The sequence below is a fragment of the Balaenoptera physalus genome (assembly GCF_965194825.1).
Source record: "Balaenoptera physalus genome assembly, chromosome: 13".
NCBI lineage: Eukaryota > Metazoa > Chordata > Mammalia > Artiodactyla > Balaenopteridae > Balaenoptera > Balaenoptera physalus.
This window is the reverse complement of record NC_138892.1, coordinates 10,006,760-10,032,532: the sequence shown is the minus strand read 5'-3', so window position 1 is coordinate 10,032,532 and position 25,773 is coordinate 10,006,760. Positions and strand designations below refer to the sequence as shown.

General features: G+C 44.6%; 1 protein-coding gene across 2 annotated transcripts in view; it reads right to left on the bottom strand.

The window, feature by feature from the left end:
* FAM227A (family with sequence similarity 227 member A) overlaps positions 1-25,773 on the bottom strand; it is a 100,759-nt gene that overhangs the window by 47,605 nt on the left and 27,381 nt on the right. For both annotated transcript variants that reach the window (XM_082420043.1, XM_082420044.1), the window contains 4 exons: positions 22,047-22,151; positions 19,891-20,014; positions 7,050-7,157; positions 2,645-2,696 (listed from right to left, as the gene is read on the bottom strand). In XM_082420043.1, the coding sequence (XP_082276169.1) occupies positions 2,645-2,696; positions 7,050-7,157; positions 19,891-20,014; positions 22,047-22,151 (389 nt within the window). The remainder of the gene's footprint in view (positions 1-2,644; positions 2,697-7,049; positions 7,158-19,890; positions 20,015-22,046; positions 22,152-25,773) is intronic.

The following is a 25,773-nucleotide window of genomic DNA, read 5'->3' as shown; positions in this document are numbered from 1 at the left end:
CCAATGCAGGGGACACGGGTTCGAGCCCTGGTCTGGGAAGATCCCACATGCCGCGGAGCAACTAAGCCCGTGCGCCACAACTACTGAACCCATGTGCCACAACTACTGAAGCCCGTGTGCCTAGAGCCCGTGCTCCACAAGAGAAGCCCCTGCACTGAGAAGCCCGCGCACTGCAACGAAGAGTAGCCGTCACTCGCCACAACTAGAGAAAGCCCGCGTGCAGCAACAAAGACCCAACGCAGCCCCCCCCAAAAAAAATGAAGATGGGAGCAGCCCACCACATGACACAGACCAGAAGAGTGTACAGATTAGGGGCCAGGCGAGGTTGGCCAGAGCAGGTGCAGAGGCACACGGAGGGCAGGAACCCACTGGAGTGGCTGAGGAAAGGAGATGCCGGTGCAGACGAGTCTTTCAAGAAATTCTGTGGGAAAGGCAGCAAGAAACGGGGGTGCAGAGACAAAGGGGATTTTCTTTGCAAAGGCAAGAGATGCTAGAGCAGGACTGTTCAACGATGGGAGTGATCCAACAGAGCGGGGGAAAACGATGATGCAAGAAAGAGGGTGCCAAGTGTAGGAGTGGAAGCCGAGGGGGCGAGGTCCGAGCACAAGTGGGGGGCAGGGCCCTTCCTCCACAGGCTCCGGGTTGGCGGGCGGCGAAGGTACAGATGGGGGCAGGCTGTTTCGTGGTCGGCAGGCGAGGGCCTTACTGCTGACTGCTTCTAATTTCTCAATTAAGACATTCCCTGGGAGATGCTGGGGTGGAGGGCGCGGGGGAAAGGACTACTGCAGCCGGAGAATTCTGCAAAGGGAACAGAGTGAAATAAGGCTTTGGAGGAGTGGGAGCCTGGACGGGCTGGGGAAGTGTGGTAGCGCAGGCGGGCAGGGCTGAGTGCCCAGCTGAGACGTGTGGCTGTGGATCTACAGGGAGCCCAGCCGCACAGTCGGTGTGCTGCAACCTTCGTGGTGCCAGGAAGAAAGCACTGCTGTTACTGTGCTCATTTCACACCTGCAGAAACCAAGTCTTAGGAGAGTTAAGTAACTTGTCTAAGTCTGCACAGCTAGAATCTGAACCCGTGAAACCAGGCTCCTAGGCAGAGATCGTCAACGCCTGTGGGGACACGAAGACTTTCCAAGGAATAGTGGGACTGCCGGTTCTAAGAACACCCATTTCCAGATCCTCAAGTTTCCTTAGTTACTGTTTTCTGTGAGTGATGGTCCTGAGAATGTGCTGGTGTTGGCAGTATCCCTTAATCCCACTTTACAGAAGAAAGGCACACCTCCACCCATCCCAAACATCCTTTTGGTGAAGGTTCCAGGGTGGAAACACTCCCAGCTTTGCACCAAACAAAGGGGGAAGGCTGTTCTAACAGCAGATCAAGTCTCATAAGCTACTTGTTAAGAATGAAGCACGAGAAACGGGACGTCAGTCCAGAGCTCAAAGAGTAGCTGGGGAGAGCGCCGTGATCAGAGTCATGACCGAATAACTACATAAGTGCTCTGAAGGAGAGGGATGTGAGCACAGACGACAAGGATCCAAATCCAGACCAGCGTCAAGACAGCCGACCCTGAGGACGAGGGCCTCAGCTGGGATGGAAGGGTAAGTATGTGTCCCCTGAAACAGGGGCGACAAACTTCTGCAAAGAGCCGGAGAGTAAATGTTTCCGGCTTTGCAAGCCACTGATTCTCTATAGCAACCACTCAACTCTGCCGCAGAGTCAAAGGCGATAATCAACCAGCAGCTGTGACTGTGTGCCAGTAAGGTGTTATTTACGACAACAGGCAGTGGAAGACCCCATTCTTAGTTTGCCTGGACATTTATCAGAAAAAAATAGGCCTTGGTTGGTAGTGTTGGATGATTTCGAGCTACCAGTGGGAGGAGATGCTGACAATGGTGAGGGCAGCGGTGGAGGGATCTTTCCTGGGACAAAAGGAACGGCAGGTCCAGAGGCCAGGTATAGGTAGGGGGTGTGGTGTCTACAAGGAAAAAGGTCCCTGCAGCAGGAGCCCCAGAGTCCGGGAGGGTGGCAACAGGGCTGGCCAGACATGGCAGGGCCCTGCAGGGCCGTCTACCCCAAGGCCGGAGGAAGCTTTCCGAGGCTTGGAAGGCGTTTTTCATTTGGGCTGAGAGGACGGTGTTTAGGGCTGGGGGAGTAGGGCAGGGCCAGGTGGTGACAGGATGATGTAATCAGATTTGTGTTTTGAAAACACTGCGGGGTATGAAAGCCTGAGGGAGACAGGAGCCTACTGCACTAGTGAAGGGAGCTCAGCCTGGGGTGTTGGGAGTGGAAGGGAGAGGAGTGGTGGTGCTGGGTGCTACGCAGCAGGGAAGAAGAACTGGGCAGAGAGGAACAAGGAGGTGTCGGGAGGAGGGCCAGGTTCAGGCTGGAGATGAGGGTCATTGGGGAGGAGAAGATACAGAAGCACCTGTGCTGCAGCCTACACTTGAAGATTGCTTCCTTTCCTCTCTCCCCCAAGTCCTTGCATTTCTGGCTACCCTTTAGTGCCCCACTCATCCATGTATATCTGGAGGAGTAGCAGGGCCCCTCCCCGAGATGATGGGGCAGGGAGTGCAGAGATGCGGAACCAACCGGAAGTCACTGAAGCTTAGGGGGCTCCAAGGGGTCTGGGCTGTGCCTCACACTCACCTGAGGGCAGCAGACCTTCCTGCTCTGGGGGGACTTCCGGCCGGAGTATCTCCTAGAAGTGAGGAAAGAAAAATCTCTTTCTAGGGAAGAGAAAAAAAGTAGTTCTTCAGTTCCTTCTTGTCTTGGGGGTGACACTGCAGAGCAGGAGCTTTGAGACAGCCCCCCTCCCTGGAGGCAACAGCAACAGCAAGAGGACTGGCCTCAGACAAAGCAGAGCCTCTCAGTTATTCCACCTGCTGAGTGACCTCGGGCAAATTACCTAACATCTCTGATCCTGTTAAAGGGTGTGAATACTAACTACCTTGAAGGGCTGATGAGCCAATTAAAGAAAATGATGTATGCAGAGAGTACACAGGGCAAGCACTCAACCCATAAGAAAAAACAAAAAAAGCACTGGCTTCAAAAGAAAAACAAAAACTCAGAACTTTGCACAACTGAAATGAATAAATGTTGGACTAAACACTTAAAAGAGTAACAATCTATCAACCTCTTAAGAAGTTAAATTTAATATTCATTGAAATGTCATTAAATTTGAAGACAATTTCCAGGTTAGATTTTTTTTTTCTCTCTTTGAAATTCCTGTGTGTCCATGACGACTGCTGGGAAAGCAAAACTTTTGAGTCGGTAGCTGCAAATGCTTAGAAAAATAAGTGGTGGCTATTATAATTTCCAGCTGATAACTGCAGCCATACTCTTCCCTAAGGGCTGCCAGGTATGCTCTTCCCTTGTGCCCTGGACCAGGACTTCTCAAACTGGAATGTGCTTACAGATCCTTGGGAGACCCCGGCAAACTGCAGGCTCTGCTTTAGTCGATCTAGAGAGACCGTCGATGCTGCTGGTCCTTGGACCACACTTAGAGCAGCGAGTCTTTGCCACACCACGGGAGCCACGTGGGGCAGAGAGGTGAAGGCCCAGCAGCCTGCCTCCTGAGCCAGGAAACCAACCCCAGGGAGGAGGCCTCACGGGAGAGGGGCCTGCTGAACTACCCTGCCCTCCTCCCCTACCCATTCTATTTCTGCTCTTTTCAGCTGGCATCTAAGAGCGAACAAGGGTGGCTCTCCTACCCCCAACCCTGTTAATTCCTCCAGCACACCTTTCTCTACTCTGTTTTCACCTCTGTATCACTTTCCCTGAAATCTGGGCCCCGCCTTTTACCACCTGATGTTAATAGCTGTTTCAAAGTTCACTAACAGGGTTGTTTTTGGAGGGGGATGATGGGAATGTATTGGAATTAGTGGTGATGTGAATACACTAAAAATCACTGAATTACACATTTCAAAAGGGTTAATTTTATGTTATGTAAATTAGGTTTCAATAAAGCCGATATATAAAGATCACCAACAACCTAACCGTATGATTCCATGGCTTCCTCCTAGGCCTGGTTCTGTGGTACTCTCTGTAGCAGTTGGCACCACTGACCATCCCTCAGTATAGCCCACCTTGGCTGCCACAGCCCTATTCTCTCTGGGCTCCTCCTGCCTCTGATTTCTCTTTCCGCCGCCTCCTGCGTGTAGGAGGTCCCCAAGGCTCTGACCTCAGCCTCCTTGTCTTCTCCCTTCTTTGATATTCCCGTTTAGAGGTAATTTCTACAAACACATCTATTTGAATAAATCCTCAGTCGGGAGTCCCAGCCCTGATCTCTCCCTTAGCCGAATCACCAGCAATGTCTTAGACGTCTCCACCTGATGTCCCATCCTTCCCTCAAACTCATCATCTAAAATTGAACGTATAGCCTTTCTCCACAGACCTGATCCTCCTCTTGATTTCTTACTTCTAAGTGGAACATCTACAAATGCTGGCTGCTAGATGCTTAGAGCTGCTTAGAATCTGGAACCCGCCCCAGCTCCAGTCTCCTCCTGGCCTGTCCTACTGTGCTTGAAAGCTCTTGAATTTCCATGAGTTTCCATCTTTCTTATGGCTTCACGTCCATCTTCACAACTGTGCAGAAAAGCGTTAACACAGCACTCCTGACTACTGTCCTTGAAAAGTCCTGATTGCAAGGTTGGCCCTTAACTGGCATCTGGGAATGTAGCTTTCGGGAGGGCTCCCACCACTGATAAGAGTGGTTCACTGTGCCTAAACTGTCTGTGCAAACAATGCGGTTTACGCTGAATACCCACTTTCCTTCTGGGAGTTTGGAATCTGGGTATGTGATCACACAGGGGAGCGCCTATGTGATCAGCCCCCAGTAAAACCCTGGGCATTGGGGTCCCTAACGAGCTCCTCTGACAGGCAACATTTCAGACGAGTTGTCACAACTCGCTGGGGGAATTAAAGCGGGTCCTGTGTGACTCTGCGGGAAAGGACTCTTGCAAGCTTGTGCCTGGTTTTACTGGACTTTGCTCCACGTGTCTTTTCCCTTTGCAGATTGTGCTTTGTGCCCTTTCGCTGCCATAGATCACAGCGGCGAGTACGACTACACACTGAGTCCTGCGTGTGTCGTAGGGAATTACCGAAAGTTAACATGGCCTTGGGGACAATTCCCCCACCCTAGTTTATCATAGCCACAATCCTAACTGCAGTTTTCCAGGCTTCAGAGAGAGGGTCTTGAGGGGACACGTCACCCAACTTCCCACCCAACACGGAACCTTTTAGGCAGCATGCGGCAGCTCTGCCAGGGCCCCCAGGGATAGGAAGCTCACCACGTGAGACAGCACTGCCTCTTGGGAGGTCCCTCCTTTCTGCCAAGCACCCTTGCTTTCCCCGAGGGCGTTAGACTGAGGGAGGGGAACGGTTTACCTGGTCAGAGAGGCCAGACTGACCGAAGCAGGAGACTGATTAGCCTATCTGGACAAAATCCTGGCTCCCCAACTGTGCTGGAAAACCCGGGGCACACAACCTCTCTGCACCTCAATTCTCGCTGTAAGATGGAGGTGACAGGATTTCTCATAAAGCTGCGGTGGGGAATGACACAAGTCAAACAGTGGCTGGTGCAGAGCACGACATGGGCATTAGCATTATTTTTATTCAGATTACTGCTAGGTGCTCAGATACATGCTCTTTGACAGTATGAACTGTTTTCACCATATTTAAGAAAAAAAAAACTCTCCTCACTCCTATCCCCTCCACAGGGTCCTGGATGTTGCTACGGGGGATTGATTAGCCAGATGTTGTCTGCCCCCTGGGTCCTACTGACCATTAAAGACGAGGCTTTGCTGCATCCCTGGGGTGCCCCATAAAAAGGGGCAGACAGCCCCCAGCTGGAGGATGTAAATTTATCCTACCCCAAGGAGGCGTCGCCCTGGCTTCACAGTCCTGAGCTGAATCCTGGTTTAGCCACCCACGGGTGCCCATCAGAGTCCTTTCACTGTTGCCACGAGGACTGCCTCTCTGTCCCCTCAGTGCCTCTGGGTCTTCTCACTTGCCGTCCCCTCTGCCTGGAACACAGTGGTCCTCCGCTTCTCCTGCCATTTACTGACCTTCTCCGGGCTGGACGGGGTCCCCCTCCTCCTGCTGCCTCAGCACCCTGTATACCCGTCACCAGTGCCCAGTCCACTGTAGGATAACTGCCTCACCTCGATTTCCCACTAGACCACACAACGGAGGCTGTGCTTGCCTCCACGCCGTATTCCCAGTGTTTATTTCGCACAGCGCCTGGCACGTGGCGCTCTTTACGTGTCTGTTAATTGCGAAAAGAAAGTTGACTTCGGGCAAGTTGCTTCTCTGAACTCTGGTTTCCTCAACTGTGAAGTGGATTTAATGTGTACTTCAGCAGGCCGTTGTGAGGATTAAATCAAAAGGATCCTGGGGCTTCCCTGGTGGCGCAGTGGTTGAGAATCCGCCTGCCAATGCAGGGGACATGGGTTCGAGCCCTGGTCCGGGAAGATCCCACATGCCGTGGAGCAACTAAGCCCGTGCGCCACAACTACTGAGCCTGCGTTCTAGAGCCTGTGACCCACAACTACTGAGCCCATGTGCCACAACTACTGAAGCCCTCGTGCCTAGAGCCCATGCTCCATGACAAGAGAAGCCACCGCAATGAGAAGCCCGCGCACCGCAACGAAGAGTAGCCCCTGCTCACCGCAACTAGAGAAAGCCCGCACGCAGCAACAAAGACCCAATGCAGCCAAAAATTTAAAAAAAAAAAAAAAAAAAAAAAAAAATATATATATATATATATATATATATATATATATATAAAGGATACCTGGCGCCTGGCACATGGTAGACACCTAATAACTGACATCTACTATTTTAAAATTCCCACACATCCCAGCACTTCTGGTGTGCTGACTCTACAGTTGCTAAGCATTAACATTTCAGTCATTTTGGAGGGTAGTATGGGGTACGTGAGAGAGAACCAGGCCTGAGGATTTCAGTATTAAGGCCCCTCCCAGCCCGGACTAGATGGTAGCTGGGTGTGGCAGGGGACAGAGGGGACGGAAGTCCCTAGCTGGCACCTTACCCTTCAGCAGTCTTTTTCTCTGCAACATTAATTCTTCTCTCCGGAATCTCTCTGGATCCAGTTTCGAGTAGTCCCAGCTATTATAGCTGTGTGGGCAAGGATATATACCTAAGAGGGAGTCAAGAGTGATCGTGAAAACTTCTGCAAAAGAGAAAGGGAGGCAGAAAATGGAAGACAGAGGCCTCTGAGATGCCCCTGCTGGTCCTGGGGAGGCTGGGCTTCCAGCATTATCCCTCCTCCCTCCCCCCAGTACTGGCCTTGTAGCCTTGAGTGAGCCACTTCCTCTCTACGAGACTTTGGTTTCTTCACCTGGAAAATGGAGATGCGATGCCCACCCTGCCCTCCTGACAGCGTGAGTGTGAGGATCAGATCACACCACACACGTGTGAACCTGTGACACGCTACACAGATGTGAAGGCATAGTAATTCTTTGTTTTCCTGTCTATCTCCTCTGCCTTGAAGGCAGGGGCTGGGTCTGATTCATCTTCGCACCTCCAGGGTTTAGTATTGGACCTGGCACACAATAAATAGGCACTTAGTAAATGTTTGTTCAACATACTATTACACTTCGCTGGGCTTCCCTGGTGGCTCAGTGGTTAAGAATCTGCCTGCCAATGCAAGGGACACGGGTTCAAGCCCTGGCCCGGGAAGATCCCACATGCCGCAGAGCAACTAAGCCTGTGTGCCACAACTACTGAGCCTGTGCTCTAGAGCCCGCAAGCCACAACTACTGAGCCCACGTGCCACAACTACTGAAGCCTGCGCACCTAGAGCCTGTGCTCCGCAACAAGAGAAGCCACCTCAATGAGAAGCTTGCGCACAGCACCAAAGACCCAACACAGCCAAAAATAAATAAATAAATAAATTTATAAAAACAAACAAAAAACCATACTATTACACTTTGCTAAGTACCAGAAATGGCTTTGCCCAAAATATTCGATGGCGATGCTTATGGGGCTAATACTTTTCTTTTAAGGGAACCATTTGTTTCAGAGTCCTGACTTCTTGGAGCCTGAATCCTCAGATATTAGAGAAATTCCACTATCTCTCGCAGTTATTTGATTTAGGAAGGAAAAGACCAAAGATTACTTGAAAAATTTGAGCCCTTATGCAAAGCTGCTGTCTTCATTGGACAAAGAAAGCAGACAGGAGGTTTATTACTGGGGGTAGATTAGGGGAAGGAGGCACAGTCTTGGACAAAAAGGGGAATAGGAAGAAGGAACAGAAAGAAAAGAGTCAGAGAATGGGAGGCAAGATGGCATAGTGGTCAAAGACCTAGCTTTGCAGTGGGACAGCCTGGGTCTGAATACCTGCTCCCCCATTTGTTTCCTTTAGGACTTCTTTGATGCTGCATATGTTAAAAGGACTGAAGAGGTGTGCAGAAAATAGTCAACATAGCAGTCTCAAGCCTACTGTCCTTAAAAAAGCCTGCTTGCAAGACTGGCCCTTGGTTGGCATCTGATATAAAACTTTCCCTAACTACCTAGGAGAAATAGATACATTCCTAGAAACATACAACCTACTAAGACTGAATTATCAAGAAATAGGGAATATAGTTCAAGATGGCAGAGGAGTAAGACGTGGAGATCACCTTCCTCCCCACAAATACATCAGAAATACATCTACATGTGGAACAACTATAGAACACCTTCTGAACGCTGGCAGAAGACTTCCCAAAAGGCAAGAAACTCCCCATGTACCTGGGTAGGGCAAAAGAAAAAAGAAAAAAACAGAGACAAAAGAATAGGGATGGGACCTGTGCCAGTGGGAGGGAGCTGTGAAGGAGGAAACGTTTCCACACACTAGGAAGTCCCTTCGCGGGTGGAGACTGCAGGTGGCGGAGGGGGGAAGCTTCGGAGCCACGGAGGAGAGCGCAGCCACAGGGGTGCGGAGGGCAAAGCGGAGAGATTCCCGCACGGAGGAGCGGAGCCGAGCAGCACTCACCAGCCCGAGAGGCTTGTCTGCTCACCCGCCGGGGCGGGCGGGGGCTGGGAGCTGAGGCTCGGGCTTCGGTCGGATCGCAGGGAGAGGACTGGGGTTGGCGGCGTGAACACAGCCTGAAGGGGCTAGTGCACCACGGCTAGCCGGGAGGGAGTCCGGGAAAAAGTCTGCAGCTGCCGAAGAGGCAAGAGACCATTGTTTCACAGTGCCCGAGGAGAAGGGATTCAGAGCACCGCCTAAACGAGCTCCAGAGACGGGCGCGAGCTGCGGCTATCAGCGCGGACCCCAGAGATGGGGATGAGACGCTAAGGCTGCTGCTGCCGCCACCAAGAAGCCTGTGTGCAAGCACAGGTCACTCTCCACACCGCCCCTGCCGGGAGCCTGTGCAGCCCGCCACTGCCAGGGTCCCGTGAGCCAGGGACAACTTCCCCAGGATAACACATGTCGGCCTCGGCCGCCGCAGGCTTGCCCCGCATTCCATACTCCTCCCTCCCCCCGGCCTGAGTGAGCCAGAGCCCCCTAATCTGCTGCTCCTTTAACCCCGTCCTATCTGAGTGGGGAACAGATGCCCTCAGGCGACCTACATGCAGAAGCTGGGCCAAATCCAAAGCTGAACTCCCGGAGCTGTGTGAACAAAGAAGAGAAAGGGAAATTTCTCCCAGCAGCCCCAGGAGCAGCGGATTAAATCTCCACGGTCAACTTGATGTACCTGCATCTGTGGAATACCTGAATAGACAACGAATCATCCCAAAACTGAGGTGGTGGACTTCGGGAACAACTGTAGACTTGGGGTTTGCTTTCTATGTCTAATTTGTTCCTGGTTTTATGTTTATCTTAGTTTAGTATTTAGAGCTTATTATTATTGGTAGATTTGTTTATTGATTTGGTTGCTCTCTTCCTTTTATATATATATATATTTTTTTTTTTTCCTTTTCCTCTTTTTGTGAGTGTGTATGTGTATGCTTCTTTGTGTGATTTTCTCTATATAGCTTTGCTTTTACCATTTGTCCTAGGGTTCTGTCTGTCGGTTTTTTTTTTTTTTTTAGTATAGTTTTTAGCTCTTGTTATCATTGGTGGATTTGTTTTTTGGTTTGGTTGCTCTCTTCTTTCTTTTTTTAAAAATTTTATTACTTTTAATTTTTTTATTTTTAATAATAGTTTTTTAGTTTTTGTTTTAATAACTTTATTTTTCTTTCTCTCTCTCTCTCTCTCTCTCTCTTTTTTCTCCCTTTTCTTCTGAGCCATGTAGCTGACACGGTCTTGGTGCTCCGGCCAGGGTCAAGCCTGAGCCTCTGAGGTGGGAGAACCGAGTTCAGGACACCGGTCCACCAGAGACCTCCCAGCCCCATGTAATATCAAATGGCGAAAGTTCTCCCTGTCTCAATGCTAAGACCCAGCTCCACTCAATGACCAGCAAGCTACAGTGCTGGACAGCCTACGCCAAACAACTAGTAAGACAGGAACACAACCCCACCCATTAGCAGAGAGGCTGCCTAAAATCATAATAAGTTCACAGACACCCCAAAACACACCACCGGACGCGGTCCTGCCCACCAGAAAGACAAGATCCAGCCTCATCCACCAGCACACAGGCACCAGTCCCCTCCACCAGGAAGCCTACACAACCCATGGAACCAACCTTACCCACTGGGGGCAGACATCAAAAACAACAGGAACTACGAACCTGCAGCCTGAGAAAAGGAGACCCCAAACACAGTAAGTTAAGCAAAATGAGAAGACAGAGAAATACGCAGCAGATGAAGGAGCAAGGTAAAAACCCACCAGACCAAACAAATGAAAAGGAAATAGGCAGTCTACCTGAAAAAGAATTTAGAGTAATGATAGTAAAGATGATCCAAAATCTTCTAAATAGAATGGAGAAAATACAGGAAACGTTTAACAAGGACCTAGAAGAACTAAAGAGTAAATAAACAATGATGAACAACACAATAAATGAAATTAAAAATTCTCTAGAAGGAATCAATAGCAGAATAACTGAGGGAGAAGAATGGATAAGTCACCTGGAAGATAAAATAGTGGAAATAACTACTGCAGAGCAGAATAAAGAAAAAAGAATGAAAAGAATTGAGGACAGTCTCAGAGACCTCTGGGACAACAATAAATGCACCAACATTCAAATTATAGGGGTCCCAGAAAAAGAAGAGAAAAAAAAAAGGGACTGAGAAAATATTTGAAGAGATTATAGTTGAAAACTTCCCTAATATGGGAAAGGAAACAGTCAGTCAAGTCCAGGAAGCACAGAAAGTCCCATACAGGATAAATCCAAGGAGAAACATGCCAAGACACATATTAATCAAACTATCAAAAATTAAATACAAAGAAAAAGTATTAAAAGCAGTAATGGAAAAGCAACAAATAACATACAAGGGAATCCCCATAAGGTTAACAGGTGACCTTTCAGCAGAAACCCTGCAAGCCAGAAGGGAGTGGCAGGACACATTTAAAGTGATGAAAGGGAAAAACCTACAACCAAGATTACTCTACCCAGCAAGGATCTCATTCAGATTTCATGGAGAAATTAAAACGTTTACAGACAAGCAAAAGCTAAGAGAATTCAGCACCACCAAGCCAGCTTTACAACAAATGCTAAAGGAACTTCTCTAGACATGAAACACAAGAGAAGGAAAAGACCTACAATAACAAACCCAAAACAATTAAGAAAATGGTAATAGGAACACACATATTGATAACTACCTTAAATGTAAATGGATTAAATGCTCCAACCAAAAGACAGAGACTGGCTGAATGGATACAAAAACAAGAGCTGTACATATGCTGTCTACAAGAGACCCACTTCAGACCTAGGGACACATACAGACTGAAAGTGAGGGGATGGAAAAAGATATTCCATGCAAATGGAAATCAAAAGAAAGCTGGAGTAGCAATTCTCATATCAGACAAAATAGACTTTAAAATAAAGACTATTACAAGAGACAAAGAAGGACACTACATAATGATCAAGGGATCAATCCAAGAAGAAGATATAAAAATTGTAAATATTTATGCACCCAGGGACTTCCCTGGTAGCACAGTGGTTAAGAATCCACCTGCCAATGCAGGGGACACAAGTTTGAGCCCTGGCCTGGGAAGATCCCACGTGCTGCAGAGCAACTAAGCCTGTGTGCCACAGCTACTGAGCCTGCACTCTAGGGCCCACGAGCCACAACTACTGAAGCCCGCACACCTAGAGCCCATGCTCCACAACAAGAGAGGCCACCACAATGAGAAGCTCGCGCACCACAACAAAGAGTAGCCCCTGCTTGCTGCAACTAGAGAAAGCCCGCGCACAGCAACGAAGACCCAATGCAGCCAAAAAGAAATAAAAGTAAATTTAAAAAAGTATTTATGCACCCAACATAGGAGCACCTCAATACATAAGGCAAATGCTAACAGCCATAAAAGGGGAAATCGACAGTAACACAATAATAGTAGGGGACTTTAACACCCCACTTTCACCAATGGACAGATCATCCAAAATGAAAATAAATAAGGAAACACAAGCTTTACATGATACATTAAACAAGATGGACTTAATTGATATTTATAGGACATTCCATCCAAAAACAACAGAAAACACTTTCTTCTCAAGTGCTCATGGAACATTCTCCAGGATAGATCATATCTTGGGTCACAAATCAAGCCTTGGTAAATTTAAGAAAATTGAAATCATATCAAGTATCTTTTCTGACCACAACGCTATGAGACAAGATATCCATTACAGGAAAAAATCTGTAAAAAATACAAACACATGCAGGCCAAACAATACACTACTAAATAACCAAGAGATCACTGAAGAAATCAAAGAGGAAATCAAAAAATACCTAGAAACAAATGACAATGAAAACACGATGACCCAAAACCTATGGGATGCAGCAAAAGCAGTTCTAAGAGGGAAGTTTATAGCAATATGATCCTACCTCAAGAAACAAGAAACATCTCAAATAAACAACCTAACCTTACACCTAAAGCAATTAGAGAAAGAAGAACCAAAAAACCCCAGAGTTAGCAGAAGGAAAGAAATCATAAAAATCAGAGCAGAAATAAATGAAAAAGAAATGAAGGAAACGATAGCAAAGATCAATAAAACTAAAAGCTGGTGCTTTGAGAAGATAAACAAAATTGATAAACCATTAGCCAGACTCATCAAGAAAAAAAGGGAGAAGACTCAAATCAATAGAATTAGAAATGAAAAAGGAGAAGTAACAACTGACACTGCAGAAATACAAAGGATCATGAGAGATTACTACAAGCAACTCTATGCCAATAAAATGGACAACCTGGAAGAAATGGACAAATTCTTAGAAAAGCACAACCTCCGAGACTAAACCAGGAAGAAATAGAAAATATAAACAGGCCAATCACAGCACTGAAATTGAAACTGTGATTAAAAATCTTCCAACAAACAAAAGCCCAGGACCAGATGGATTCACAGGCGAATTCTATCAAACATTTAGAGAGGAGCTAACACCCATCCTTCTCAAACTCTTCCAAAATATAGCAGAGGGAGGAACACTCCCAAACTCATTCTACGAGGCCACCATCACCCTGATACCAAAACCAGACAAAGATGTCACAAGAAAAGAAAACTACAGGCCAATATCACTGATGAACATAGATGCAAAAATCCTCAACAAAATACTAGCAAACAGAATCCAACAGCACATTAAAAGGATCATACACTATGATCAATTGGGGTTTATCCCAGGAATGCAAGGATTCTTCAATATACACAAATCAATCAATGTGATAAACCATATTCACAAACTGAAGGAGAAAAACCATATGATCATCTCAATAGATGCAGAAGAAGCTTTTGACAAAATTCAACACCCATTTATGATAAAAAAAAAAAAACCTCCAGAAAGTAGGCATAGAGGGAACTTAACATAATAAAGGCCATATATGACAAACCCACAGCAAACATCGTTCTCAATGCTGAAAAACTGAAACCATTTCCACTAAGATCAGGAATAAGACAAGGTTGCCCATTCTCACCACTATTATTCAACATAGTTTTGGAAGTTTTAGCCACAGCAATCAGAGAAGAAAAAGAAATAGAAGGAATCCAAATCGGAAAAGAAGAAGTAAAACTGTCACTGTTTGCACATGACATGACACTATACGTAGAGAATCCTAAAGATGCTACCAGAAAACTACTACAGCTAATCAATGAATTTGATAAAGTAGCAAGATACAAAATTAATGCAAGCAATCTCTTGCATTCCTATACACTAATGATGAAAAATCTGAAAGAGAAATTAAGGAAACACTCCCATTTACCACTGCAACAACAACAACAAAATACCTAGGAATAAACCTACCTAAGGAGACAAAAGACCTGTATGCAGAAAACTATAAGACACTGATGAAAGAAATTAAAGATGATACAAATAGATGGAGAGATATACCATGTTCTTGGATTGGAAGAATCAATATTGTGGAAATGACTATACTACCCAAAGCAATCTACAGATTCAATGCAGTCCCTATCAAAGTACCAATGGCATTTTTCACAGAACTAGAACAAAAAATTTCACAATTTGTGTGGAAACACAAAAGACCCTGAATAGCCAAAGCAATCTTGAGAAAGAAAAAGAGCTGGAGGAATCAGGCTCCCTGACTTCAGACTATACTACAAAGCTACAGTAATCAAGACAGTATGGTACTGGCACAAAAACAGAAATATAGATCAATGAAACAGGATAGAAAGCCCAGAGATAAATCCACGCACATATGGTCACCTTATCTTTGACAAAGGGGGCAAGAATATACAATGGAGAAAAGACAGCCTCTTCAATAAGTGGTGCTGGGAAAACTAGACAGCTACATGTAAAAGAATGAAATTAGAACACTCCCTAACACCATACACAAAAATAAACTCAAAATGCATTAAAGACCTAAATGTAAGGCCAGACACTATCAAACTCTTAGAGGAAAACATAGGCAGAACACTCTATGACATAAATCACAGCAAGATCCTTTTTGACCCACCTCCTAGAGAAAGGGAAATAAAAGCAAAAATAAACAAATGGGACCTAATGAAACTTAAAAGCTTTTGCACAGCAAAGGAAACCATAAACAAGATGAAAAGACAACCCTCAGAATGGGAGAAAATATTTGCTAACGAATCAACAGACAAAGAATTAATCTCCAAAATACAGAAGCAGCTCATGCAGCTCAATATCAAAAAAACAAACAACCCAATCCAAAAATGGGCAGAAGACCTAAATAGACATTTCTCCAAAGAAGATATACAGATTGCCAACAAACACATGAAAGGATGCTCAACATCACTAATCATTAGAGAAATGCAAATCAAAACTACAATGAGGTATCACCTCACACCAGTCAGAATGGCCATCATCAAAAAATCTACAAACAGTAAATGCTGGAGACGGTGTGGAGAAAAGGGAACCCTCTTGCACTGTTGGTAGGAATGTAAACTGAAACAGCCACTATGGAAAACAGTATGGAGGTTCCTTAAAAAACTAAAAATAAAACTACCATACGACCCAGCAATCCCAGTACTGGGCATATATCCTGAGAAAACCATAATTCAAAAAGAGTCATGTATCACAATGTTCACTGCAGCTCTATTTACAATAGCCAGGACATGGAAGCAACCTAAGTGTCCATCAACAGATGAATGAATAAAGAAGATGTGGCACATCTATACAATGGAATGTTACTCAGCCATAAAAAGAAACGAAATGGAGTTATTTGTAGTGAGGTGGATGGACCTAGAGACTGTTATACTGAGTGAAGTAAGCCAGAAAGAGAAAAACAAACACCGTATGCTAACACATATATATGGAAAAAAGAAAAAAGAAAAAAAAAATGGCTCTGAAGAACCTAGGGGCAGGACAGGAATAAAGACGCAGATGTAGAGAATGGACTTGAGGATGTGGGGAGGGGGAAGGGAATGGCATGGACTTATATATACTACCAATGTAAAATAGATAGCTAGTGGGAAGCAGCCGCATAGCACAGGGAGATCAGCTTGGTGCTCTGTGACCAATTAGAGGGGTGGGATAAGGATGGTGGGAGGGAGATGCAAGAGGGAGGAGATATGGGGATATATGTATATGTATAGCAGATTCACTTTGTTATAAAGCAGAAACTAACACACCATTGTAAAGCAATTATATTCCAATAAAGATGTTAAAAGCAAACAAACAAAAAACTCCCAACAAAGAAAAACCCAAGTCCAGATGGCTTCACAGATGAATTCTACAAAACTTTTAACTCCAATACTTCTCAAACTCTTCCAAAAAACTGAAGAGGAGGGAATACTCCCAAACTCTTTTAAGGAGGCCAGCATTATCCTAATGCCAAAGCCAGATTAAGAATACTAGAAGAAAAGAAAATTACAGGCCAGTATCCCTGATGGACCTAGGTATAGAAATTCTCAATAAAATAGTAGCAAACAGAATTCAACAGCACATTAAAGGGATCATACGCCATGATCAAGTGGGATTTATCCCTAGGATACAAGGATGCTCTGACATACAAAAATCAATAAATGTGATACACCACATTGATGAAATGAAAGATAAAAATCATATGATCATCTCAATAAATGCAGAAAAATATTTGACAAAATTCAACATCTTTTCATGATACAAATTCTCAACAAGTGGGTACAGAAGGAGCATACCTCAACATAATAAAACCCACAGCTAACATCATACTCAAATGTGAAAGGTTGAAAGATTTTCCTCTAAGATCAAGAACAAGGGTGGGTTTCCCTGGTGGCGCAGTGGTTAAGAATCTGCCTGCCAATGCAGGGGACATGGGTTTGAGCTCTGGTCCGGGAAGATCCCACATGCCACGGAGCAACTAAGCCTGTGCACCACAACTACTGAGCCCCCATGCCACAACTACTGAAGCCCGTGCACCTAGAGCCCATGTTCTGCAACAAGAGAAACCATGGCAATGAGAAGCCCGTGGACCGCAACAAAGAGTAGCCCCCACTCGCTGCACCTAGAGGAAGCCTGCACGCAGCAACGAAGACCCAATACAGCCAAAAAAAAAAAATTACAAAAATAAATAAATAAACATATTTCAAAGCTATGAAAATCAAAACAATATAGTACTAGCAGAAAAACAGATCAATGAGACAGAATTGAGAGCCAAGAAATAAACCCATGCATATATGATCAACAAATATTTAACAAAGGAACCAAGAATACTCAATGGGCAAAGGATAGTCTCTTCAATAAATGGTGTTGGGAAAACTGGATACTCATATGCAAAAGAATGAAACTGGACCCCCTTACACCATTCACAACTCAAAATGGATTAAGGACTGAAATGGACCTGAAATCATAAAACTCCTAGAATAAAACCCAGGCAAAAAGCTCCCTGACTTTGGTCTTGGCAGTGATTTTGGAGGGTATGATACCAAAAGGACAAGAAACAAAAGCAAAAATAAACAAGTGGGACTACATTTAACTAAAAAGCTTCTGCACAGCAAAAGAAGCAACAAAATGAAAAGACAACCTACAGAATGGGAGAATATTTGCAAACCGTATGTCTAATAAGGGGATAATATTCAAAGTCTGTAAGGAACTTATACAACTCAGTAGCAAAAAAACCAAACAATCCAATTAGAAAAAGAGAAAGGATCTGAATAGACATTTTTCCAGTGAAGACATACAAATGACCAACAAGTACGTGAAAAGGTGCTTAACATCACTAATCATCAGGGAAATGCAAATCAAAACCACAATAAGATTATCACCTCTCATCTATTAAAATGGCTATTGTCAAAAAGACAAGAGACGACAAATGCTGGCGAGGTTGTGAGAAAAAAGGAAACTCTTGTGTACTGTTGATAGGAATGTAAGTTGGAACAGCCACTATGGAAGCAGTATAGAAGTTCCTCAAAAAATTAAAAATAGAAGTACCATATGATCCAGGAATCTTACTTCTGGATATACAGCCAAAGGAAATGAAATCACTATCTCAAAGGGATATCTGCACTCTCATGTTCATTGCAGCATTATTCACAATAGCCAAGACCTGGAAACAACCTAACTGTCCACTCACAAATGAATGGGTAAAGAAACTATGGCATATATACACAATAGAGCATTATTCAGCAATAAAAAGGAAGGAAATCCTGCCGTTTGTGACAATATGGATGGGCCCTGAGGACATTTTGCTAAGTGAAATAAGTCTCACAGAGAAAGACAAATATCGTATGATCTCACTTATGTGTGTGTAATCTAAAACAGCCAAACTCATACAAGCAGAGAGTAGAACAGTGGTTGCCAGGGGCTGGGGGTGGGGAAAATCAGGAGATGTGGGGCAAAGGGTACAAACTTGCAGTTACAGAAGGAACAAGTTCCAGGGATGTAATGGACAGCATGGTGACTACAGTTAATAACACTGTATTGTACACTTGAAAGTTGCTCTGAGAGTAAATCTTTTTATTTATTTATTTATTTATTCGTGTATCTATTTTAGTTATTTTTGGCTGTGTTGAGTCTTTGTTGCTGCGTGCGGGCTTTCTCTAGTTGCGGCGAGCGGGGGCTTCTCTTGTTGCAGAGCACGGGTTCTAGGTGCGTGGGCTTCAGTAGTTGTGGCACGCGGGCTCAGTAGTTGTGGCGCACGGGCTTAGCTGCTCTGTGGCATGTGGGATCTTCCCGGACCAGGGCTCGAACCCGTGTGCCCTGCACTAGCAGGCGGATTCTTAACCACTGTGCCACCAGGGAAGTCCTGAGAGTAAATCTTAAATGTTCACCATAAAACAACAACAACATGATGGGGATTATGTGAGGTGAAGGATGTGTTAACTCACCTGCTTGTGGTAAAAACTTCGCAACATATATGTGTATCAAATTATCATACTGTACACCTTAAACTTCCATAGTGTCCTATGTCAATTATATCTCAATAAAGCTGGGGGAAATTTTATTCCCTAGCTGACGAGAGTGACTCACTGTGCCTAGACTGTTTATATAACAATGTAGCTGATGCTAAACACCTGCTTCCCTGGAACTTTGGTGCTTGATAGACAGAGGTGCCTCCATGACCAGCCTGCAGTAAAACCCTTGGGCGCTGTTTCTCTAATGGGCTTCTGGGCAGAAACATCACACACATGTTGCTACGTGTTCACTGCAGTGGGATGAGGGGCTCTGTATAACTCCTCACGGGAGGAGGAGGGCTGCACGTGAATTCCTCCAAACACTGCCTGTCTTTCCCCTTATGATCTGGCTGTGTACCCTTACTACATCGCAATAATAAATCTTAGCCATAAATAAACTGTATGCTGAGACCTGTGAGTTCTACCAAATCTCCTAATGTGGAAGTGATCTCGGAGACCCTCAACACAGTAGGAAATGTGAAAGGTGCTTACTTAGCACAGTATCTAGTACACAGGGAACCTCTCAGCTTTCAACGACCTTAGAGGATGTCTGGGTTGAGATGGGGGATGTGAGGAAGGAGACTGAAAAGTAATTGACAGGCAAACATCAAGCTGGCACTGTGTGTGCTGCAGGGAGAGGGGGACGGCAGTTGGGTCAAGTGGGGTCACAGTGGGGGTGGAAGGTGGGATTATCTAGCCAGCACACTGCTTTTGGGTTCCTGGGTCCATCGGCCTACAGCACATTGTTAACTAACAGGGCTGTGCCGAAACCTGCTCCCTGCCGATGCAGCTGGGGACAAAAGGGGACTAGGAATGTCTCAGAACTGTTTGAGGATCATCAGTACTCCTCGGGCTCTAACCACACACTTTACTTTCTTGATTGTCAAGGAGAGAAAAGAGCAACTGCCTCGATGAAGAGGTGTGATGGCAAACAGGAACCTACCTGGGCTCGGGTGGAAGACGTGTTTCTGGAATTGCTTTCCCCAGGAGAAAGTAGCCACCTCTCACCTGAAATCCACAGGCTCATGGTGTTACAGATGTCAGACTTGAATTCGTGAGTGTTGAACCAGGACTGAGGGAAGCAGCAGCAGAAGCTGGTGTACAGGGCTTTACTCAGAAGTGATGGCAACCTCTGGGGGGCAAGCAGAGCTCAGGCAATATTCTGGACATTTCCACACCCAGAAAAGAGCCCCTGACTTCAGAAAGGACCTGTGATAAAACTCTCTACCTGACACCGTGCTGCCTTCCTGTTCACGAGGGAAGCAATTTCTATCTGCAGCTGCCCCACATCTCAGTGGACCCCTTACCCTACCTGGGACCACTCCTCAAACATCATGCTATGCTGGCCAGCAAACCCCCCTCCCCCAGCTCCTCTGCATGTGGTCTGTGCCTCTGCCCCTTCTACAACCTGGCCAAAGATTAGCGCACAAGATGACAAAGTACATTTGACATACCCATCTTGCTGTCTCCCAGAGATAATATTAAGTCCTACTTCCTGGTTTTTTTTTTTTCCTTTTCTGTGCATAAGTGGTACTGTTGTTGCTTTTAAACTATGGTTAAGGTCAAATTATACATTTATATTTGGCTTTATTAATTTAATATCATAACATAAATACTTCCCTGGGTTACTATAAACTCTTTGGGATTTTTTTTTCCAGTAGTGACCTTCATAATATTGTGCTGAGTGACCATATCAAAATTTACTTAAACATTCCGCATCTGTGGATATTGTCTTGTTTCTAGGACTTTGTGTTATAAATTATGCAGAATAATTATATTGATTTATTAAGCTAGCTCAGTGTCTGGCACATATTAAGCAATCAAAAATTTGCTGAATGCATAAAACAATTTGCTGAATGCATAAATGAAAGCAGCTTTTACTATATATTCAAATATGACTTCCAGAAGATGGTATAATAAGAGTAACAATAGCAGCTATTATATATTGGGGGCTTATCGTGTGCTGGGTGATACGTCAGATGCCTTACAAACATCATCTCATTTAATACTCAGGACAACTCAACGAGAGAGGCATTATTATCCCCATTTTATGGGTGATGAAACTGAGACACAGAAAACCTAAGCGACTTGTTAAGCAGACACTTTAGTATAAGTGTCTTTCAGCCCATCTGTACCAATTCACTTCCCACTCAGGCTGTCTGAGTGCCATTTCCCTATGTCCTTCATAACACTGGGAATTACACTTTTTAATCTATGCAATCTTGCAGGTAAAAAGATGTATCAAAGGATTGTTTTAATTTGTATTTTCAATTATTATTATTATTTTTTTGGGCCGCACCACACAGCATGCGGGATCTTAGCTCCCCGACCAGGGATAGAACCTGCGCCCCCTGCAGTGGAAGCGCAGAGTCCTAACCACTGGACCACCAGGGAATTCCCTCGATTATTGTCAAAGGTGAACTTTTTCTCCCATTTTTATTTCTTCCCTGGTGAATTTCTGCTTTATGTACTTTGTCCATTGGTCCATTTTTCTTAATGATTTGTAGGACTTCTTTATGTCGTGTGGCATATATGTTACCAGTATTTTTGCATAGTTTCTCATTTGCCTTTTAACTCTGACTGTAGCAATTTAAATAATTTATATAGTTAAATCAGTCTTCATCTTTATGGTTATTCCCTTGGGGTCTTATTTAGAAAGTCCTTCACCACCCCCAAATCATGTAAATATTCACTTATATTTTCTTCTAGCAACCCTTTTAGTATATATGTACATACATATATAAAAAGTACACATGTATATTCATAATTTTAAAATCTCATGCTTATTTAAATACTACAGAAATAAATAAAATATAAAAGGAAGCTTCTTATAACCGTATTCCCTGGAGATAATAAGCATTGCTATGAGTTTGGTAAATATTTTTCCAGACATTTTTTTCTACTCATAGGCACACATACATATACATATAATTTTTTTAACATGGAGTTTTGTTTTTCACTTGAAATACATCATTACATCTTCCCTATCAGTATATATAGATCTACCTTATTTTTGGTAACTGCTGCATTACAAGTCAGTATATGAAGATATCACAACTTACTAATTACTCCCTTATGGAAAGCACGTTAAGGGCATTAACTTGGCACCAGAAGTGAATAGCTATCTAATGTGATTTTTTTCCTCAAAAGTGATTGATGCTCACTTTTAAGAGAGCCTCTTCGTAGTGGGACCTGGATTCACCAGACAAAAGAAAGGCATAGTGCTGGGCTATCCGGTCGAACAGCTTGCTCTGGACTTCCTTCTTTGGCTACCAGGAATAAAAACAGAGAAGGAATTACTAGAGCCCCTTGTTGAAGCGGCCAAGGACTGGGAATCTTAACTAAGTATTTCTCTCATTTTTAGGAATCTTATTCTCAAGGTATTTAATCTCATATTATTTATGAAATAATACACTGATTTGTTTTATAGGATCTATAAAACACATACAGAGAGGCAGAATGTTGAGGAAAGCACCCAAACTCTGGGCCAGGAGGTCCTGACTTTACTCTCTGCCCTGCCATTGACCAGCCATGTGACACGGACCAGTTCTTAATGCTCTGGGGAGCTGCAGGACATGGTGCAATGTTTACAGCCCAGAGTGTATGGACGAGGCATGGGTGGGGAAGGGATAGGGTGTGACAGATGAGGCTGCCGGGGCGGTCCGTGGAATCAGAAGGGCTTACAGCCCATGTTAAAGAGGCTGGGGTTTGTCCCACAGAAAAATAACTTAAGTGAGGGAGAGAAGCCATCGGATTTGCATTTACCTGGTACCTTTCATGAAAGATCCACCAGAAGCTATCCAGCCATATGGCTCTTACAGAAGGAGAAGAGAGAAACTGCTCTAATTCTCTATCTGAACAGAAAGACTTGAAAAGAAACAAAATTCACATGATCATTGCTATTGTTTATTTATTTACCTGTTTATTCTTTGAAATTTACCTGGAGCCACAGCCAGATGCATAACCATCTCCACTCAAAACCTGCTTTTCCGCCCATGTGCCATGGCTTGTTACTGTCATTAATCACACCACCTCCCCGCCAGTCATCTTTGGAGTCAACACACTTTGGGGTCAACTTAAAAGAAAAAAAACACCTAACCTTTCAGTGAGTGCCAACTATTTACCTTGCCAGGTGTTTTTACATGTTCTCCTTTAACCCCTACAATAATCATACAAGGCATGTGTTATTATCTCCATTTCACAGATGAGGAAACTGAGGACTAAACTGATGAAGTCACAGGAATTCCCTGGAGGTCCAGAGGTTAGGACTCTGCGTTTTCACTGTTGAGGGCACGGGTTTGATCCCTGGTGGGGGAACTAAGATCCTGCAAGCCACGTGGCGCGGCCAAAATAAATAAATATATTGCTGAAGTCTCTTGCCCAGAGTAACACAGCCAGCAAGTGGCAGAGCCAGGATCGGAACCCATAACTCTAGGCAGTTGCTCTATGCTGTCATCTGTGTTCAGTCAATAATAATCAGTATCAACAAACATATAGATATTATACAGATGCAAATCACTGGACCATGAAATCCTGCTGAGTTAGCAGTAAGCATATGGAGTTCTAAAATTAGAACAGAATTATCAGTGAACTCAGAGAGGCAGAAAATTCAGGCTTCATTGTCCTAAACTGGGTCTTGAACCTTCCCTGACTCCAAAGCTGCTACCACAATAATATGTAACATTTGTTGAATGCTTGCCATGTATCAGGCACTGAGCTATGCCGTTCATTCTTTATCTCACTTTATTTTTCATCATCTATCTCTGCGGTTGGTGCTGGATGATGGAACTGTTATCCCCAATTTATAGAAGAGAAAAATGAGGATCGAAAGGTTAGGATTCTTGCCTAAGCTTACACAGCCTGGGAGGCTCAAAAGCAGGCAGCCTGGCCCCAGAGACATGGTTAGGCTGCCTCTCCTCTTACCATTAGGAGGAGCAGAGATCTCTCTCTTGCCCCCATCCTGGATGCAAAGGGAAAGACTCCTTGGCACTCCCTTCAAGCCTACAGAAGCGGGGGGCATGGTGCACTGATACACAAGCCACCCTAGTTAGCAAGGAGCTCTCTGAGCCCTGCTCTTGGCTTTGTCTTTTCCGCCATTCCTCACGTTTCCTTAGAGAGGCAGTATCGTCAGAGAGGTGGAGAGCACAGACTCTGATACCGCACTGCCTGGATTCTAATCCAGCTCTTAAGCTTATTAGCTGCGTGACCCTGAGCAATGTTATTGAAACTGTCTGTGCTCAGTTTCCTCATCTGGGAAATGGAGATGATGATGACGACGGTCTCTACCTCCAGGACTGCTATGAGGGTTAAATGAATGAGTGACACACACAAGGAGCACACATACTCACTTAGAACAGTGCCAGGCACTTAGGCAGCACTTGTTAAGAGTGTGCTAGTTCTTTATTGCTTATTTATTCACACTCCTGCTTCCTTTCAAAAAGATTTCATTTCAGCTCTTCAACAGGTATTTATCGAGCACCTAGGTGCTCGGGATGTTGATGGAGAGTCCCTGCCCTGAAGGTGTTCACAGGTAAACAGACATTTGAGAGAAGGAATCCCAGGAGGAGGCAAGTAAAAGTTTGGGATGGCCCCCGAGCAGGATGGAAGAGGGTCCCTTTAAAGGCAGGGCACAAATCTGCTTTGGGTTTCCTGGGAGCCAAAGAAAAGCAGAAACCAGCATCAGTTATAAGACTAAAAGCATTCCAGTAGATGCACAGTTTTTCTTGGGATTAAGGTCTAAGGAAAACCTTCCCCAGGGGACCTAAAAAATGGGACATTAAGTAGCATAGTATTCGCTGTCCTGGGGGCCACCCACACAGCAGATGGAGCAAAAGCCCACGTGGCTGGGCCAGTGGGCCTATCAGGGGCAGCAAAGATGGCTGGGAGGTATCACAGGAATTGTGGATCTGTGAAACACACCATCCATTTCCAAAGGTCTTTCTTCCATTTTTAAATTATAGAAAAAGGAAGAAGAAAAAACTATAATCTTGTACACCTGAAACTAACACAACATTGTAAATAAACTATATTTCAATAAAAATTTTTTAAAACACTACAATCTTATTACTCAGAGAATGCTAGTGATAGCTAGGTATGGTTTCACCCCAGATTTTCCTGTGTGTGCTTACGTAACATTGTATTGCAGAGTTTTCTATACTGATGTTTTTCATTTAACAACATAGCATAGCATGTTAAAATATACTCTTCATAAATATTCATTGTAGTGGCTAAGTAGTCCATCATGTATAAACCAAAAATGACTGTACTGTTCTTCTATTATTGATCATTAAACTTTTCTAATAACATTGATAATAAAAACTATCATTTTTTGAGCAATTATGACTTACTAAGCACTGTGCTAAGTGTGCTTATGTATATTATCTTATTTAATTTTACAATAATACTTCAAGGTAGAGACTACTGTTATCCCTATTTTATAGGAGAAGAAACTAGAGCCCAGAGAGCTACTTAACCACCAAAGACGTACTGCCCTCCAGTTCCTTGCTGTCACAAGAACCACGTGGTGGACATCTTTTTACACTGTCCTGGAGAGAACGTGATGCTCTGAGTGCCTGCTGCCCCTCCACCTCTCTGATAAAGAAAGCAGAGGATCAGGCACCTGACCCCAGGGTGACCTCTGCCTGCCCTGGGGACCAGCACCTGCGGAAAGGCCGCTTACTGACTGCAGTCTATGCCAGAGCCCGGCACTGGAAATCCAGCAAACACCATGGTCATACTGGGCAGTGACTGGCCTAAACAGATCACTGCTCTTAGGAAGTCTGAATGCAAGATGGAACAGAGGTAGAGACACAGCCAGAGAGAGGGCAGCAGGGAAAAATCATGAAGAGGGGGAGAAGAAGGCAGAGAAGGGAGAGGGAGAGAGGGAGGAGG